Genomic DNA, 21,453 nt, shown 5'->3' with positions numbered 1-21,453 from the left:
GTACTAAGAATGCTTAGGCTAGTTTGCTCAGTCTTTAATTAGCGTCTCGCGAGAACTGTTCTCATAATACTATATATATATGGTTGCTATACTATATAGGTAATATAGCAACCATTACATCACAACTTCATCGTTTTATTTAAGTAATATTTTAATAAGCGGTAAAATAAACCTATATATTTGCAGGGTGCGCTTTCCCACGATCATGGATATAATTTAGGTTCACAGAAGCCTTTTGTAGACGAATCGAAGGTTCAAGAAAAACAAGCCACATCGAGTAATAGTGAAAATATAGCCAGTACATCCAGTGCAAAACCAAAAGTTGAATATGAAATTATAAATATTAGCGATACGATAAAACGAAGGCTGGAGTCGAGCAATATCGTACCTGATATAGTGCAGACGACTAACGTCAATGTTGTTAAAAGTAAAATCCCCATTGTATTAAAAAGTCCCATTCCAGTAAGAAAAGAGATAACATCAGATAATGATACAAATAATCAACAATTAAATGATATATCAGATGAAAATTTTACATCCGATATAAATAGTAAGAAGGATATTCACACAACAATAAGTGACACATTCAACTTGTCTGAAGATAGTGAACTATTTTCTCAAATATCTGGAAACAAACTTATTATTAGTAATTCGCCAGAAGATAAAAAGAAGCCTAAAAATAAAGAAAACAAATGCCATGTTGTTGAAGTCAAAGCTAGTGAAATAGTACTGAAATCTGTAATTTCATCTGTTGAACCTATGGAAGTATATCCTTCATCAGTCATCGATACAGCAGTTCAATATTTCCCAAACAGTGCAGAAAAAGTTGAAATAGTGACAGAGTCCGAAACTGATTCTGATTTTGAAGAAGATAGTTCGAAAACGTGTAGTCGAGAAGGACTTTCTGAATGGGCTACAGTTCAAATGTTAAAACTGGACTCCACCTCTACAACGCCACCAGTTCAATTAGTAAGAGAAAAGTCACTCGAAGACACGTTCCCTAAAACATTTGAACTTCAAAAAATAGATGAAGCAAAAAAGCCCTTGATAGGCATTTTGAAGAGGAGAATAACCCACCACGATGAAAGTAATACAGACGTTAATACACCAAAACCCAACCAATTAATGAAATTATCAACGTCTAAATTTGTAACTGTTCAAGATGAAGTAATTCGTGAATACATATTGAACGATTCTGATGAAAGTCTCACTAAGACACCACCAAGTACTCCATATTCTGAAGCTGATTTTGTTACAAGTCCTCTTTTTAAAGATTTGGAAACTAAAATACTCGATTTAGAAACGAGAAATTATAATGCTGCCTTGAAAGACAAAGAAGCTTTTGAAGAATATCTAATTTTAGACGAATCTCGCGGTTCCACTTCAGAAAAAGATTTAAAATTACAAGTTGACCCGAAAAAACCTTCTGGAGTGAGTATCGGTGGAAGTGTAGCTACAAGAATAAATCGAAAATCTTCTGGTATCAGCAGTATGGAGGGTTTCGAAGATGAAAATGAAAGCTGTTATAATTCGGATAAAGAAATGAACGACGCTTTAGTTTTTTCTGACGACGATGATGCTGATGAAGTTCTCCAAAAGGGCAACGATGGTGTTCAAGATCGACCTGCAAATAACTTGAAACCTGATTTAGATAAGGTATAATATTTACATATGTAATAATAATATATTTTCGCCGATGGGATTTGTAATTTAGATGTCTTTAGAATGTATTTCAATAACCCTTTTTGTGTTTGTTTTATTCTAACTTCAATGGGCTAATTAGTTTATTAGTATAGTAGTAGTATTTATTTTTATAGTATTTTTATCCTTTGTTTAATATGTATGTTTTTAAACGAATATATTTGTCATCAATATGGTAATCAAATATATAATTTTATATTTTGAAAATAAAATAGCTTTACTTATGGCGATTTATAATAATGTAATAATATTTTATCATGAAACGTTATTGTGAAATTCATTTTGTAATAATGGAAAATTATTATAATGGAAATAATGGAATATTATCCTCAATATTTCCAATAAGGATTAATGCCAAAAGTAAAGTTCTGATACTGACAACTCTATAAAGTAGTAAATATAATATTTAAATATGGCATTTTTTTATATCATTATTTGATATTAAATATAATTTTTATGTTTATGTATGCATAATGCATTTGAAATTTATTTACACAGTATTTTATTATATTGAAACTAAAAGTAATATATGTACATGATTATACAATAAGTTGTACTTAAAAAAAATCTAATTTTATTAATAAATGCGCAATTACGAAATTGTAGGAAGTCAACAAATCAAGCGTAGATTCCGTTTCGAAAATTCCATTATCAACATCTACTCCAATCAAAAAAAGTGATGATAGAGTTCAACCTGACATATGCAATGTCACTGTTAAACCACCTATAGATCAAGTTACAGTAGTGTCATTGTCGCCGAAAGTTAAAACTAAACCTAACTTAAACGAAACACCGGCAACAGATTCGACTAAATCTATCGTGTCAAAATTACCATCTCCGATATTTGATTCTAAATTACGAGCTGGCGACAAAAAATTACCAGCTACACCGACTAGTCCATTGTTGAAAGCCAACTCCAACAAGTCACCTTTACTGTCTACAAAATCACATATACCGATCAGCAAAGAACGTCTGCAAGGTAGAGCTACTGTGGGAGAAAAGCTATCTTCAAATACATCCTTAGATTTTCCTGTAACACCCACTGATGAAATTATTGTAAAATTGATGCCCTCCTCACCGAAAACTTCGAGAGTTTCCGAAGTAAAGAAAGTTTACGGAGCTGATTGTGATGATGAAGTAGTCGAATTTGAAACTGAAGCTGTTCAAATGATGAGAAGAATGGATTTAATGCTATTGACCGTTGGAGGTGTCGATAATGAACGAGATCCTGTAAAGCGACTTGAAGTAAGTTTATTAAAATTTAATTCTTTCAGTTTGATGTCTTCTATTACAAGGTTTTTTATTTCCTTAAATGTGTCATTTTTTCTTTTAAAGATTCTTAAGAGTGAACTTGGAGGTCTTGCACCTGATGCTGCTGAATTAATATCCCATGGGGACAGTGTTGTCTACAATAAACATAAAACTAACCCTGCTATGGCAGATTATTTAAAGATGAATTATCAAGATAAATTGAGGAACAAATGGTCTACGGTGATGTCAGAAATTGATTCTAAACGAAACATTGCCCGCAAAGCTGAAGATAATTTGAAAGAATTTAACAGTTTGGCAGCTGATCTTCAAAAGTGGTTGGATGAAATCAAACCAGAACTGAAATCGGCTAACAATTACAATAATCAATCGCAGTCATTGAGAGAGGAATTTAAGGCAAAAGAACGGGATGTCATGAAGCTAAATGACATTGCTAAAGAATTGAAGAGTTCAAGAGTGGGCTATCAAGAAAAATATATAAACGATGTAAATTTAGATTGGACTACTGTTGTCGAACAGTACACTACAATTACTACATCTTCGAAGGATAAAGAAAAGCATTTGAAAAATGTAATTTTTAATATTAAATAATATGTATATATTTTTAATGTATCATATAATATAAATATGTATATGTATTGGAATTATTACAGGAAGTGAATGCACAGAAAGGTTCTGAATTTGTTACCAAAATAAATAAAACACGGGAAGCAGTATCAGCTGTTTCCCGACAGTTAAATATGCCTCCTTTAACTGGATTGGACTATGACGAGTTTCCCCAACAAGAGGATGGCTTACTGGTGGATTATATTTTGAATACTATTCTGGTTTATCGCACTTGTAAATGTAAATAAATGTTTTATCTTTATTTATTTATAGAAAGTAAAGGAATCTTTAATGAAATGCAGACCTGCAATAGAAGACATTGATCGTGAATTAAATAGTATTGTTCGTAAGTGTAAAAAGGAACAAGCCGATCAAATAAAAAGAGTTAACGAGAAATTGAAAGATGAGTGGGCTGGTGCTAATAAAGCTCACAAGGACAGATATGAAAAGTAAATATATACAATTTTTTTTAACCTCATTATGAATAAATAAAGGTTACAAGTTTTATTTGTGTTTTTTTTTGTTTAGATGGTCGAAATGTCAACACATCTGGGCTTCTTTGTATACAAATTTGAATCAATTTAGCGAATGGCTCACTCAAGCGGACAGAATGGTATTGGACATCGGAAAAGAAGGAATTCCATTAAAAGACATGAAACAAAAACAAAAGGATTTGGAAAAACAGGTGTGGACCCATAATTAGAAACATTGACTTGATGTCAGTATTAAGTGTTGGCATTAATTATGTTTTCATTTAAAGGTGTCTGGAAAACATCGAGTATTCAATTCAATAGCGTCAGTCAGTCAGGATGTAGTAAGCAAATGCACTCCTCCATTATCAAGCGATATAAATGAACAAGTTGATCTGCTGAAAGAGAGGTGGACTATGTTGAATACAAACATGAACAAATTGCGCGATAAGTAATTTAATTTGTTTTTTTTTTGCATACGTTCTAATTTGCAACTCTTAGTGGTATGTTATATTTATTGTGTTTGTTGTGATTAGGATAACCGGTTTAGATGCCGCCAATTTGATGAAAGAAGGTGCTCACAATTGGCTACACAGCACTTACAACTGTCTCCAACAAATCGATGCCTTACTGAACGGATCCACTGCTAATCCGTCAAACGATACGGCTTTGTCTATAAGATTGAGCATGGTCAAAGTAAGTACAAAACTAATCGATGTGTTGATAATGTAAATAATTTTTAGACGTAAAGAACTCTCAGTGAGATGCTGAGTGTGTTGATACGAGACGTAATTTATCGGTTAAAATACATCCGAACTTGAGTGGGGGATTGAATACATTGGTCGCACGATGTCGAGTGGTTTTCAGATGTGCTTTGGTCGTGGTCTATTTTAGAGCAGACACGGAGCGGGAATCTGTCATTCTGTTACACTCACGCGAGGGTGATAGTCTAGAAATATACCTAACGAATAATCGGAATAGTTAGTAAAATACATGCATCGAGTGATAAAATCCTGTTTGGTCGCATTGCATCCACGTTGGAGGCTTAAACTTTCTGAAACACAGTGTAAACAAGTGATTCGTATGAAAATACATACACGTGTCCATATAATTTTGTTGTAAAAGTGATTTATAAAGTAAATGCACATATGTATGTAAGTTCTACACAAAGTCTTTGTGAGTTTGATAGGATCAAGGATAGTTTGATTTGATATGTACACATGCTTCAGATTACTTCTACAATTTTCATTGCTTTAAAATTTAAACAAATATACATATTAATATTCATAAGACTCGTTGTAAAGGAATCATTATCAAGTATTTATATTGGTAGCTATTCGATTATCAACACAGATAATTATTATTTATATAATAGACTAATGTTTTTACCCGGCTTCGCTTGGTATTTGTAATATAAACCGTTTAAACATGGCCAATCTAATAGTAAACATTTTATTAAATTTATTTGATTAGTTTTATTTTATTTAAATTTATTTGAATATTCATTTGTTACTTTATATGTTTTATTATTAAATTGAACGTCACGGATTTTACGAACCAAAAACAAACATACATACATACAAAGCCTCTTTCGAAATTATATATATCTAGTTATTTTACCTGGCTTCGCTCAGTATTTTAATATAAACAACGTAAACATGGCGAAATTAATTCATTCGTTTTTTTATTAAATTTATTTGAATAGAAAAAAAAAATCGAGTCGTCGTCATAGAAACTTTTCCAACAGTTCCCAACCAAAGATACATACATACTTACATACATACAAAGTCTATTTCGAAATTATATATTAGACTAGTGTTTTTACCCGTCTTTGCTCTGTATTTATAATATAAACCGCTTAAACATGGCCAATCTGATAGTAAACATTTTATTAAATTTATTTGAATAGTTTTATTTTACATAAATTTATTTGTATACTCATTTGTTTTTTTTTTATTAAATTTACTGTCTCGAACAAACAAACATATATACTGTCTCTTTCGAAATTATATATTAAAAGATGTCAATTACTGAAGTTCGTATTTAACATTAAATACTTAAATGTATGATACATAAGTTTATGTGTAATTAATTGAAAATATATTTATTTTATTTTATGAAACAAAAATACAAGTCTGATATTAACTAGGTATATGAAAATTTTTGCTTATTTAGATTTGTTGTCTTTGTATCGAAAGTTGTTTTTGGCAATGGAGCATTAATTTGTTTTCGATGTTTGCTAATAACTAAATATAGATCTGGTCTCTATATCTTTTATTCAATTTCAAAAGAATTCCGACGAAAATTACACACGTTTTGTGTATTGTTAACCCAAATAAAAAAAAACCCCGCTTTTGTCGTATGTATGTCTGTATGTAGTACTTCATTCTTTTCGGAATTGATTGAACTGGTCCCCCCATTTTGACATAACAGTTTTTTTTATCGGTTTGTGTTCGAATTGACATCAACCCGTCTAGTTTCGATGACAATTTCCCTTCGTGACTAAGTGCTTTTGGGCCCGCTGGCACATGAAAGAGGACACAAAATGAGATTTGGGTAGTATTTCTTCGACAAGTACATTCACAGACGTTTCATTCAAGCGAACTATGTAGTACATACTTCGGTCGGTTGCTAGTAGAATAGATTGTCGACGAATAGGAAATGAGAAATACGTCTATGTTGCATTGGATTCCGGCTTTTCGAGGGGGTGGTCACCCTCGAGTTTAATTCGATGTCGTAACCGTGCGAGTCCTCCACCTAATGGTCATCCCCATATACCTTTTGTTATATAAACTTTTCAAGTAAGCATTCTATGGATTGTCTATAAAATAACTGACAAGAATTTATTATGTTTTGCTGCATAACGAAAGCCTTTTAACCTTCGTTAGTCTAAGGACTCCTCTCAGAATTAAAAGGAAGCTAACAACCACCCTACTAATAAAAATATCCATTATTCAGCATCCCCCCTCCATGAGTTTTCATTAATGGTAGTAAAATTTTCACTTGCTGCGTTTTTCATTTAAAATTGTTCTTTTTATACTTTTGCACAAATATTTTTTTTAATAAATATTGTTACATTTTTTATTAACATGTTAAAATATTTTGGGAAACGTATTTTTCTAATGTTTTCTTATGACATTCACTATATATTAGGGTGACCAAAAAGTAATCAAAAGTTTTCGACGAGCTCTTTCTCAGTCAGTTTGTGTCGAGACACGGTCCAGTTAACACTTTAGTTTTGTTATTATGTTATTGTTGTAAATTTATTGTTTTTGTTTAAAAAAAATAAATTCTACCCGAGGAAGGATGTCGAGACCAATAATAGAGGAAGGGCAATTGCGTCATTTTATGCTGTTTATATTAGACCAAGTAATGAAGGCAAACAAAGCAGTGAAAAAATCACCGTGCTGCAAATTACGGGGATATTCTGAAACTAAACAAGTGCCATCGGTGGTATAAACAATTTTATAATTTTATTTTACTACCGCCATCTATGTATAAAATTAACGACTACGAGACGTCACCGAGATTAAAAATTTTTGATCTTGAAACGCTTCTTAAATGATATTTTATCTCTATCGTAATGGCGGAGGATCCATTTACTTATATTGATGACCAAAATGAGCAATATGGCGAAGTATGAAAACGATCGGATAAGAGGCAAACTTTTTCCTGAATTGTAATCGTAAGTGAAACGTAACGGAGGTATGTGAATAGGGACATCAAGGAGATCGCACGAAAAAAAGAGCTCAGATGATGATATCCCGATATACATATTCCATCAATGGTGGAATCAGATCCTCGTCAAACCATTTAGGAATTATCGTTGAATATTGGCTGTTCGTGGTCTATAGTTCAGGATCATCTTCGTCGCATAAGAAAATTGCACAGACTGGGAATTTGGGAATGTTTTTTTTTATTACTTTTCGGTCCCCCTTTATAGTATAGAATAGAAAGTACGAAATGAGAATGAAAAATGATGATGATTCCACTTTCGTACAGAACATTGAAATTGTGTCAATAACGATCGTTCTAACGATTTTAACTATGATGCCGAAATATATTGTAGCCATCTTTTATCGTGTGTAGTTTGTGCTGATTTAGTATCTTATTCAAATATTTTTACTATTTCAGGCTCGCGAAGAGGAATTGACCACCAAGCGTAAAGATATGGAAGTGTTGCGTAAGTCGAAGCAACTCCCCAAATCTGAACAGGTGTCGAACATTCAAACCGAAATGGAAAAGGTGAATAGAAAAGAAAAAAAAAACTTCGTGCGGTTTTTTTATGTTTTCGAATTTTTCATTCTGTTGCGTATATTTTATCGTTTTAGGCTTCTGTGAACCTTTCCGGACATAGGGATTACATAAAATCGAAACTGGCGGCCCTCAATAAGTACGGGGCTCGCCTGGACGCTGTCATCTCATGGGTCATGGAAACCAAGACCAGGATTAACATTTCCAAAGACTTGCCGTCCGAACAGGACAGGAAAAGGGTCATCGATAATATCATGGTAATTAATTCAGAGGTATTAAGTTCGACCCTCGAAAAATATTAAATTCCACTTTATAAATTGCTATATAATATGGCTGGTATAGTAGAAGATTATTTAATTTTTTCAGCGGAATTTGAATAGAAATTCATTTGTTTATTTTATTTAAATAAACTACATTTTTGTTACATTACTTATAGATACCGTTTCTAACACTTGAATTGATTCAGAGGTGAAAAAAAAAACGGTGTCATTTGAAAAAACTTTGCATTTTTTAATCATCGTCTGTAAAATTGTACATCAGATATAATAACAGCGTTTTATATTGACATATTTATCGTTTCAGGTATCAGTTCGAGATCGAGAAACAGACGTAAATGAAGTGTTTGAAAACTTCAACAATATCGAAAAGGAGTGTGAAGTCGCCAAACAGCCAATGTCTGCCGAGCTCCAAGAGAAGATAGCCAAACTGAGAGAAGATTGGAATTACGTCAGAGCCAGAGGAAGCTTTTCCGGTGATGCCGAACCATTGGAAGTGGCTGTTAAATCTGTGGAACAGCAGGCAATGTCCCCAGCAGATCGCGAATCGCAGACGCCAACAAAATCAACGGACGACACTGTTAAACAGCCTTCAGAATCAGGTAAGATTCATATAATTTATTTAATTGAAGTTCTTCAATTGAGATTTGAGGCATATATATGTACATATGTACGATGTCAAATTGTGTTTATTTATTTTCACAATCTGAGTTCTTGAATAGATTTTCAAACCGTTTTGTATTTTTCATCCCCTTTTCAAGTGCATTCTCGTCGTAAGGGTGCGCGACCCTTCCCATAAATAGGGCCAATTATTCAAATTCAATTACGCGCTCTATTTTGAATTCAAATTTAATTCCTTTTTTGAATATCCGCCAATTGGTCGGTCTTTACAATTTCTCTGTGCCCTTCCCTCTTAATTTAGGGTTGGCAGGATTACGGGGAAGGTTGGCAAAATATTGCCACATTTAAGACTATTATGCCACTTAGGCTTCCATCATCATGTGGACAAGGAAAGTACCTTAATATATGTAAATGAGGATTCTACCTGAATTGAATTTTGTATATGTATTCGGAATTTTGTGCCTTCGTTGGCGAACATGCGATACTTTGTTTGTGGAATGAATTCATTAAATCATTTTAATTTTCAGACAGAATGTTTCTTTTTACGCATGGAAATTCCAGCAGGGAGTATTCCTCTTTTGGGAATGGAATTCATTAATATATTATTGGACGTAATCGTACTGTATGTATGTTCCGTATAATAAGTGAAAGTCATTGAGTTGTATCATAGGCTTTTTATGGAATTTCCCTTTGATATTCGTGACGTATATAAATATGTATAAAAGCGTTTGAATGACATTTCTGTTAGAAAAGCATTTTGTTGAAAATTTAATTTATTGTATAAAAATTATGAAACATTTTTTTTTTTGATATTACACATTTTGTATAGAACGCATTTGTATAATGAATGTATGTATGTATGTATATAATTACTATGAATATTTTTAACTGAGCCACCATGCTGTTGTCTTAATTTATCTCAGATCTAATTTTATCAAGATCATTCTCACCTAAGAGTAGCATTTCTGTAGCGCTCCTGTCTTTCAACAGTCTATCAGTATTCCGTGTTTATCTTGGAAGCGAGAAAGTTCCTTTTTTTGCGTTTAGTCTTCAGCACATGATTGTTTTCATTTATCGAATTTCGTAAACGTTTCAAAAGCATACGAGTTTTAGAGTGCAATCGACACTTATATTTTATGTCGAAGAATAAACATCCAAACGCTATGAGAAAATACGATGTACTCGAATGTGTCTTTTTTACGATATAATACTATTGCATCGATATTTCTTAAATATTTTCGATTTTATTACTCGGTACTCAAAAATTACGACCGTATACCGACATAGATGGTATGGCATGTTAAATTTAATTCGGCCGTATTCGCAGTTTTGGAATCTTTTCACGTTCTCTCTAGTCTCGGGTGCTAAGACTGCTGTGTATTTTTTTATTTTATTTTATTTGTGTAGAACGAACTGTCGATTTCAATATTTGTTGTCCTCATGGGCGAAGACTTTTCTCGTGTAAGGAGATATTCCTTCCGTTGCAGCGTAAATTTTATTGTTTAATGCTTTTGCAATTCGATACACGTATCGACTTCTACATATAAGAAGGACATCCTCTACTCTGTGAAAGATTACACTTTGCACTCTGAATCTATAAAAAAATGATCAAAATGTTCAAAAACTCATGGAAAAGTGGTCACGTGGAATATATTTCTTGTAAATTATATGTAAGGCTTTTTTCGTCGCTCTGTAATTTTCTCGAATTCGGCTTGATTGCTTCATTTGTCACGCTTTCAGTCCATGGTATATCGTTTGAAATCATACTTTTATTTCGAGAAACTCGCACCGTAACTGACATGATGCATTTAAATATACTTGGAGCATACATACATATGTACATGCAATATGTTCCGCATTCTTACATTGCGTGTCGCACTGAAATGGCTGCATATTAATGGATTATATGTATATGCATAATGCACTTACATCCTATTGTATATCTACACATCCATTCGTTTATAATACATACATATGTACATATGTATGTATATGCGCGTGCAAAACGTCGTTTTTATCGTCCAGAGTGAAATATCGTGACTTTCATTATCGAGTCCTGACATTTTCGTGAACTTTTCTCACGATATTAAAACCGGGTATCCGTTACGCTCTCCGGTCATTTTGGTAGTGCACGCGAAAATTTCAGCTGAAATAACCGCCACAATGAAACTTTGTCAGTATCATAATAATAGTCGTAGATAGGAGTTTAATAGAGCTGTCAAAAAAAATGAGTATTATATATATGTATATTGTATGTAAATATATTATACATACATACATATGTAGTAAGAAGCTCTGAGGAAAGTATTGACGTTTTCCTTTTTGCGTGTTTTTTTTTATTATATTTTATATATTAATTGTGAATGTTTGTAGATATGTGTAATAATGTAAAAAGTACGGGATTTGGTTTTATATTTCCGCTTGCTTGGGCTGATTTAAAATGAGCGAAAAATTTCGGGTTGGGAATTTTTTTGTTCGCGGCAATTTAGATTTGAATAGATGTCGTTTTGTATCAAACAAATATTGAATTTCGCTCACAAAGGAAAATATACACTTTTACCAATTTGCAGGGAAAAATGCGTGAAAGGAAAAGAATAAATTGAAGAGAAACTTCATCTCTTTTCGCACTCTCGAAAAGTGGCATTCGTCAAAATATAAATTTTATTTTTATTTTTTATATAAATAATTGTTTCATCACCACGAAATCACTTTACTACATATTCATATCATCTTAACACATATTTTAGAAAAAAAAAGACTTTTCTAAGTGAAATATGGGAAATTTTTAATACGTATAATTTTATAATTTTATTCTATTATACATAGATATTATTATTAGCCAGCAGTATGGTTCGGTGGTTGCGTTTATGTTTAGCACCGAGAGGTTACCGGGTTCGATCCCGTGCTAATCTTTAATACTGGTCAGATTTGGTTGGATATTTGTGACTGCAAGTCTATCGTTTCTTATCAGAGTTTGCCAATTTCTCTGATTTCATTGTTTGAAACGGTTCCTCCATTAGATTAGCAAAAATCATCCTATCCGCTGTCACAAAAATCTGAATTTGATTTATGTACAAAATGGAAAAATTAATGTACAAGTCCAAATCCATGGATGTCTCTATGGATTAATGAATGAATGAATTAATTGTTAATTTCGTGTTCTTCAGCCTCTCAAAATACGGCGATTTTTGTAATAAAAATGCAATGTTTATAATTAATTGTCTTGGAAGTCGCATTGGGGTTTACCTGTTAGGCCTTCCTGGGATATGTAAAATAAAATGTAGGTATACATATGTCCTTATATGTACATATGTTTATTTATAACGAAACATTAAACAAATTTTGCCAAATGATGTTGATAGGTTTGATTGAATTATTGAAGGCTTATTTATGTATATTTAGCATTCGACGAATTTTTCTGCGAATATATTCAACATATTTTTAGTGGGCTTTTCAATATATTTTGAAGGCACGCGTGTATTTAAAAGACATTGCTTTGAAAATATATTTATGTAAGTATATGTATAGAATTTTCATCGAGCTTACAGAAAGTTCAAAGGGAAATTTAACAATGGCGATCGCTAACCTTTTTCCGACAATTTTCCTCGTTTTTGTTTTGTTTTTTTTTTTTTTTAATATTTTTGTATAAGGGACTGGAATTGCTTATGTGAAACGTGAGGAATTCGCGGTGGGCGTTGCATGAAAATGCCGACATTTTGCATGGAGAGGGTGAACAACGAGTTCCTGCAGTGCCTTTTTTCCCCATAGGATTTGCCCGAGGGGGAAAAACAACCGATGTGGTCTTCCTGCATAACCTACACCAAAGTGTCGGAATGCAGTCGAATAAATTTGTTTTATTTTCTTTTTTTGTCAGATTTTTCCCTTATCCTTTTTACATTATTCCACGATGCGTCGAACGGACGGGGATTTCCAGCGAAAATATGTTTTACTTCCTCCGCTCTGGATTTTCCATATTCAGACTGAATAGTTTTCACATTATTTATTTTTTCCGAAAGTAAATAAATATGCGGCCGATGTGTACGACATGTAGAAAACGCATATACCTACAACTAAATAAAACATCTAAAGTTTAAAATATAAATTCACTTCACGAATATAATGAAATCTGTATGTCATCGTAGATACTGAAATTCGTTCTGTATCTATATATACAGATATTATACATTACGATGTGAAAGCTACTCCATAAGTTCGTTTGTTTGCAAAGTTTGCGCATTATCATGCCTGCCTGAATTTGTTTTTTCCCTATTACCTTCATTATGCTAAATAAAATGATGTTTCTCGTTCTCTCCCCTTCCGTTTTCTTTTCTCCGATTCACTCATTTTTTTTGTGTCGAGTTACAGGGATTATTTGGTGCTGGTATTTGTAGTTTTCACCTATAAATATAATAATAGGCTTAGAAGAAACATTCGATGTCATATTTACTATGATGAAATACGAGCACACTCTCACTGAATTCCAGGCGCTAAATATAAATACATTTTGCTTAAAATTAAAATCTAAGGCAGCGGTCGGGAACCTTTTTGAATTGGCGTGCTACAAAATTTACTCCAGAAAAAAATATGCATATTTAGCGCCCATTCAATAAATGTTTTATTATTGTTATTTTGATTACCTCTGCGATTTAATAATGAGAGCTATTAACCAACGAGGTTACATTCATACATATTGCGATCTTAAAAGCATCTGAATATTGACGTGTACACCGGAATATACATATCTGCTGTAGCAATAATAGTTGGTGTTTTTCGTCTGATTTTTTTTTAAATTTCCGTTGTATAGTGTAATATATTTTTTATTTTGCAAATCGTCGCGTGCCACCGAATTACTACCGCGTTCCTAGCTTGGCACGCATGCTGTAGGTTCACCACTGCTGATTTAACGTGCACACACGTACGTACACATTTATCCACATTTTGGTCGATAAATAACGGCACAAGTCACCGGAGAGCGTTGTTTTCCATTCCCTAGGTGTTTTTAGTTGGATACTCCTCTCTTTCCATCGTTCTTCTTCTTCTCGGGTTGCACCTGAACGTAGATTTTCACTCGTCGCTGAAAAAACACAAGGGTTCATGCTAATCGAATATCAGAAGCAATTTAACTTTTACCTTTCGATGCGCACATTCACCGCGAAGACTAACCTAAAGGACACGAATAATAGGGCTGTCGAGCTTTTGCCCTTTCGTAAGCTTAATTGAAAATAAATGGATTTTTTCGTTAGCTCTTTTGGTAAAATAAAATAAAAAATTTCATTCTAGATTGTTAAAAATTTATGTACCTATACATATTATGTACATATATTATGAGAATTTATTTTTATATTTCATAATTTTCTACATACATATACATATTTATTTATTTTATTTTATTCAGTTAATCATGCACAGTCGTCTTACAGATAGCTCCAAAGCGACGAGTTTACTATATAGATAACTAGTGGTTTTACCAGGCTTCGCTCGGTATTTGTAATATAAACCGCTTAAATATGGTTAATCTAATAGTAAACATGTTATTATATTTATTTGACTAGTTTTATATTATTTAAATCTATTTGAATATTTATTCGTTTTTTATTACATTTAAACCTTACATTAAACCGTATATACATAGATACATATAAAGTCTCTTTCGAAATTATATATTAGAAGATGCTTAATTTTTATACTTTTACATTATAGACAACATGTATTGCAAAGTGCATTGCAAGCATTTCTATATAATACAATCAATAAGCATATGTATATACAATACGATTTTTATACGATAATCATCCACAGAGACATATATGGAGTAATTTTTGTAGCATTTTTTTTATCAAACCGGTGAAACGCTGAACACCTCAAGATTTGCGAGAGAAATTGGGGAGGGAATGCCAATTTTACAATAACCGTTTCAATGAAAATCAGAAAAATTTGCAAACTTTGATAAGAAACGATCGACCTCGAGTCACAAACCAAGGTTCTGGCAAGCAACGGTACTCTAGTGGGAATCGAACCCGTGACACTCTGCTCCAAAGCATAATATGCCAACGATTAGTCCACCCAGCTGGTTATATTAATGATTCGTTATATATACTATTTATTAATTTATTTATACGGTCAAAAAATGACCATTTACACAAAGAAAAGAAAAAATACAATACAAATAAAGTTAGTAATAAAAATTTAGAAAAATAAAAGAAAGAATTAGCGAAGTGAATCATATAAAAGCCTTTTGAAAACAAAGAAACTACACATGTTAAAAAATATTCGGATAAATCGCATTTTCATTTATATCTACTGACATTAAATAAATCAAACATATATGTAGAACTCATTAACCAGTCTGTGCAATCTTGACATGACTGAGTTCGATGAATAATTAATATTGTGGAAACCTGGGCATATCAAGAAGATGGTTATATCTAATTGATCTGTTCGGTACATGGAATCTGATTAAGCTCACCAATTCAGATCAGTCGATGATGCCATTAAAGGCCCGACTGCACTAGGCGACAGTACGCTGCAGCGACACAGCGCAACACACCAGAGTTGGTACAAAAGGCAACTTTAACGTGTAGTGTCGCGCCACTCGTTGTGTTTTCTATCTCAAACGATTTCATACAAACAATATGGTTTAAGCTTCAGAATACCAAATAAACATAAAGTATCAATTAATTGTTACTCGTTGTCTTTTGGGTACGACTGTAGTAGATACATTAGCGATATGAATGGTTGGGCTACCATTTCTAATAATGAAATTAGCATAGTCAAGGCATAGTATTCAGTAAAAAGTCCTTTCATGTCGGTCTTCTGATTCAAGTGATTGATCAGAATACCAAATAAACATAAAGTATCAATTAATTGTTACTCGTTGTCTCTTGGGTACGACTGTAGATACATTAGCGATATGAATGGTTGGGCTACCATTTCTAATAATGAAATTAGCATAGTCAAGTCATAGTATTCAGTAAAAATTCCTTTCATGTCGGTCTTCTGATTCAAGTGATTGATTCTCTTTCATGATATCTCTTATATCTATACTAATTGGGTTGCCGTTGATTGGTTGAATTCTTCCGCCGAAAAAACTCGAGGGTATATGAAAAAAAATCTTCCAATTAGTTACCGAAGCGTCTCCCGAAGATTATATCGAATCAACAAGTTAAACCTTATGCTGGCTGATTCTCGATTCTGATCCTTTTTCAGCGGAAACATAATCGTTCCGCACGAGGAGCATAGACTGATCCGCGCATTCCGCGAGCGCGAGTCTTAACGGCTCGCCGAGCTTTTATCTTCGGAGATTTTATGGAAATTTCTCGTTCTCCCTCCCCCCTCCCCCTTTTCTTTTAAATAATGTGATTATAATATTCGAGGGGAGGGGGGGGGGGGAGGGGTGAGTTGAGGGATTCGTCGACATTATCGCCTCTTAAGTATTCCGTACGTCCGTCGCAGTTAAATATCCCGAGCCGTGCGGATTACGCACGCCACTGTTGCATAAGCCTACTTCAATTTACATACGGATTAATTTCGTATAATGTGGAAAAGTTGATTTTTTATTATTCGTAATTTTATATTGTGTACAAGTTTTTTTCCCCGATGGCGATTAACTTGAATAAAACTTGATTCTCAAATTGATATTAAATATATATGTAGAACTATCGGAACCCGACATGCGTTGCAATGCCACAATAACGAATGCAATTCCTGTACCCGTTCCTGTTTCTCGATGTGTTTCGAAAAGTAAATGTTTCAGTTTCAAATCAGTACTTAATAATCAAATTAAATTACAGTAATGATAATTTGTCGAAAAAACGCAAGCGGGGAGCACATTTGAAATTGTTCAATTGTTTTTTTATTATTTTACCCTAACAACGCAGGTGGTGACGCGAACACATTTGAAATTATTGCGTTGCAACGCCACTCATTCCTGCTTTCCCGTTCCCACTTTTGGGCGATTTTTTTTACAGAAACTATCGCGGGCATACACACAATAACTCATGTAAGTTTCATCGCAATCGGTTGAATGGTATAGGAACGCATACGTGACAGACAGACAGGCAAACATTGATTTTTATATACATATATATAGATATGCTATGCATATTATTCCGAATTTGAGCTCCAGCCAATGGTGGTACCTACGTGAAAGATTTCAAAATGATTTTTTTTTAATAAAGTAAAAAAAAAATCAGCATCCATTATAAAATATTTGATTGCATATGCAGACGGCATACGGTCTCCCCCGATCCGATCGTCTACCTCGAGTGGTCTGTTCCAATATGTGCAATTTGGTTGGTTGGTTGGATGCATACGATTCGTCTGATCTGACATTTTTTTGTCGTCGACTCTTACAACCCTCGTTTCCCGATAGAAGGGAATAAGAGTGCTCTGTCGATACTTTCGCTATAATTATTTAGATTTTGGGTACAAAATATATTATATATTATATATTAGCGGCATCCATTTCTGCATGTCAGTTTTGAATTACAATATTATCACACCCTCCTTATCCCCTGTGGAAATTTAGGAAATTGACTGGATGGCGTGAAGTGGAGATAGTTTTCACTGTCTGAAAACCTCTCGGCAGTCCGGTGCGGTTTACGGCCGGAAGTCAGCCGGTTAACCGGTGAGTAACCGTTGCGTTGTAATGATCGTTTTGCCGGCTTAATCTCCTCATATCCCCGATATCCGGAACATAAAACGTTCGTTGAGCTCGGATTTGGCCGACGCCGTAATAGTCGGCGGAGCCTTTTGTAATTGATTTGTGTTCGAACGTCGCCAGCCGTTCCCTCGTTGCTTTTATTTATCGGTCTGAAACTCACCAGATATTGTTACGAAGCTATTTTCAGGCGATTTTATGTTGATTTGCATCATCGGCGTAATTTTTCTGATTGGAAAATCTTTGTGCGTCGACAGCTTCCGGTCAAATCCGAGCGTGGGTGGAAAATATGCTGCGGTCTGTTGGTATACGAACGTTGAATATATGTATGTATGTAGTCCATTAGATATATTGAGGTACATTAATGAATGGAAATTACGAAAGTTAAGATTGTTTTCGTTTGAAACTGACCGTCGCGTCGCGGTCGATGTAAAATTTTGGACGGGAATGAAACGCCATTTTGTAATTTGTTTATTTAAAAATACTTCGGAAAGGCGGCAAAACCGATGGCCCCAGGGGTTTTGATAATACAAACAAAATTAAAAAAATCAAAAAACCGGAAAGAAGAAAATATTAACAACTCAAAATAGACGAAAACAAAACCAATAAGATAAAATACAAAAGACAAACTTAACTTAATAATGGAAGAACTACAAAAATCGAGTTATTTCAAGGAAATCATCAAGTTTATTTTTAAAAAGGTTTTAGTTACTAGAAGTTATTAATTAATTGGGTAGACTATTCTGAATTTTAACCACTCTACATATGTATTTGAAGAGAAGAATTCTCTAATTATTTTGGCGTAAATATGTTTTTGGAGTCTGGTAGTATGACCTCTCAGATGAGTGTTATTGTTAAACGAAAGGAGGTCTATCATAGGACAATTGGGAAGGTTATTTATAATTTTATAGAGTTCAATTAGATCACCTCTCATTCTTATCGTATCTAAAGTGGAAAGATTCATTCCTTTCAATCTCATATCATATGAAATTCTTCGTGGGACCCTCGTCTAAACATACATCCAACGTCTTTTTTAAAATAAAAATTCCAAATGTAATAAGCAAATTCAGGTTTTGGTCTAATATACATAGCTATTTTTTTTAAATTTTGCTAAAAGCTTGGCATAGGCATATTGATATTGTTTTAAAAAAAATATGTTCTAGCTGTCTATAGAACCAGAATATCCCAGAAATACTCATATAATGTATGTATGTATTTATGTGTAATTGTATGCACATTGATTGTGATGAATGAGATGCTCTAACATATGTATTTCGATTTGACGATTAAACTTCATCTGAATCGTTTCAACCCTCCCATACAATGGAATGGCAACGCGTAGGTAATTCGCACTCACTCCTAATATTCGCAACATTCGACGATACCCTCTCTCGACATTATTGTTTGTATACATGTATGTAAATGTATCGAAACTATGGCCCGACAAAGCACACGGCTTTAGAAACGGCATATTGTCTAGATTATATACATACATATGTATGTAGGTATCGTGGAGGATTTCAGCATATTATAATTATTATCTGTATATGTATGTATGTACATATATAGGGAATGTCTCGAACGATAGCAAGTGTCGGTTGGTCGGTAGTATGTAATATGACCTCATGTCGAAACCTGGTTTGAATCTAAGTTATATACCTATCCACTGGGGTGTGAAGCAATGAGCAATCGAATTTGCGGGATCACGATTCGAATACGGCAGTACGATACAATCTGTTCAATATTTAACTAACTTCACCTAATGTGTACTGTTTTGAATCATATGTGCTTATGTGTTATAAGCAAAGTGAATTTTATACAATGTATGTATGTATAAGAAATTTCTGCATTGTTCGGGTAAAGGTAAATAAAATAACGCTAAGCTTGACAGATAGTGAGTGAAGCGAAAATATATACGAGGGATATTGGGAGCCTATAATGCAAATTATATAAGATATATTGTGAAAAAGATAAAGTTATAGGCGTTTAAACAATTAAAGTCTGATAAATCGAGAGGTTGACGGAAAGGAAAATATACATATAAGCCAGCAGCATAGCTCGGCCGTTAAGCTTCTGCTTAACACCGAGAGGCGCCGGGTTCGATCCCATGAGCTGACCTCGATTGAAAAGAATTTTTCTGAGTACATCTGTAGTGCTGCTGGTCAGACTTGGATATTTGTGACTCCAGGTCGTTACCAGTAGTAAAATCTATATGGGATTTAGTCATTTTAGTGTAAAGTATTTGTTTTAAAGTAAAAAAAATAACAATACATACAATACAATCATAATTTATCTTATATAATAATTGTGTAATGCGTGGGTGCGTGCGTGCGTGCATGTGTATGAAGTAATCGCTGTTAATACCATGCTCCGTCTCTCTTTCTCCCCTTGGAATAGTATATATCGTGGACATAGATGCGGCATATCTCACGATTGGCTAAATTTTTAATTATTAATAAATCATTAATTTCGTTGATCCGAATTGCGATATTTTACCGAGTGCACAATTATGTGCACACATGCCACTACTTTTACTTATAAAAAAATATCTAGATTACTTACTTACATATACATATTTTCAGAGAGTATTGTTCGTTTGAGCGTGTTTGATGAATTCGTCTGCTATAGATTCGAAGCGAACCTTGCGTATGTCGGTTTCTAAACACCCTGCTTTTTCATTAACCCTTCCTATCTTCGGATCAGAGGGATAATCTTCAGCGTAAACTTGCAATCTACTTCGTTCCGTTTCATATTGAGTTTTTCCGTCTACAATTTCGGAATCTTCCACACATACATTACTTATATACATATATAAAATATATCTACATACATTGTTGCGTGCGTGTTTCATTATCATTCATAGAACTTTATCACCGGTTTGTCATATCACTCTTTGTCACAGCTTAGCCCCCGAAAATATGAATTTACGATTGTGTTATTATTACTAAGCACAAGCGTTTTCGCTCCTGGGCGATTTGACTTTTTAATCTCAGTTATTTTAGTTTCCGGCAATTCAGGTAATTTCAGGCGTTGTGAGTTTAAAATCGTTGTTGTCGTACATTATCGCGGTTGGTGGGTGGAAAAAAAAGGGGGGGGGGGCGGGTTTTCGAGGGTGGATATCGGTAACTTTTCAGGTGGTTTGAACTTGGGGTATATCAACTCTTCAAATATGTTCCTCCTACATAGTGTGTGGACGCCTCGGGGTAAGAACTCATTGAAAGCGCAGAGACTGAATGTAAATAAACGGGGTGCGGCTCTTTCGTCTTTTACTCAAAAGAAAGAATATTATTCCGTGCCTATATTTGATCGCATATTTTTGAAAATTTTCGCAGAAAAAAAATCAAGTGGTAAGCTGAAAGGTATAGTGATTTTTTTATTTGAGAAATTCTCTTGATGTGTTTATACACATTTTTCTAAATACATATGTACATACATATACATATTTAATTTATTTTTACCAAGATGGCATTACGGGTTTGCCCTCAAGGCGACACTATATACATACCAGTGGCGGGCGGTGACTTTTCAAACAAGGGATGCTGTCCCTTGTTTGAAAAAAAAAACCGACCAATTTATTTTTTAAAATTTAATTTTATTC

At 33.6% G+C, this 21,453-nt stretch overlaps 1 protein-coding gene across 1 annotated transcript in view; it reads left to right on the top strand.

Annotated features, from left to right (window-relative positions):
• The window catches only part of Dys (Dystrophin), a 580,264-nt gene that overhangs the window by 52,037 nt on the left and 506,774 nt on the right, over nucleotides 1-21,453 (top strand). The window contains exons 22-32 of the mRNA XM_077434849.1: nucleotides 187-1,656; nucleotides 2,308-2,946; nucleotides 3,037-3,540; nucleotides 3,624-3,770; nucleotides 3,850-4,025; nucleotides 4,105-4,261; nucleotides 4,337-4,497; nucleotides 4,583-4,742; nucleotides 8,181-8,291; nucleotides 8,378-8,557; nucleotides 8,883-9,177. Coding sequence (XP_077290975.1) covers nucleotides 187-1,656; nucleotides 2,308-2,946; nucleotides 3,037-3,540; nucleotides 3,624-3,770; nucleotides 3,850-4,025; nucleotides 4,105-4,261; nucleotides 4,337-4,497; nucleotides 4,583-4,742; nucleotides 8,181-8,291; nucleotides 8,378-8,557; nucleotides 8,883-9,177 — 4,000 coding nt within the window. The remainder of the gene's footprint in view (nucleotides 1-186; nucleotides 1,657-2,307; nucleotides 2,947-3,036; nucleotides 3,541-3,623; nucleotides 3,771-3,849; nucleotides 4,026-4,104; nucleotides 4,262-4,336; nucleotides 4,498-4,582; nucleotides 4,743-8,180; nucleotides 8,292-8,377; nucleotides 8,558-8,882; nucleotides 9,178-21,453) is intronic.

Source organism: Arctopsyche grandis, chromosome 7 (assembly GCF_051622035.1).
Source record: "Arctopsyche grandis isolate Sample6627 chromosome 7, ASM5162203v2, whole genome shotgun sequence".
Classification (NCBI taxonomy): domain Eukaryota; kingdom Metazoa; phylum Arthropoda; class Insecta; order Trichoptera; family Hydropsychidae; genus Arctopsyche; species Arctopsyche grandis.
The sequence above is the reverse complement of the archived record's forward strand: the minus strand, read 5'-3'. Positions and strand labels throughout refer to the sequence as shown.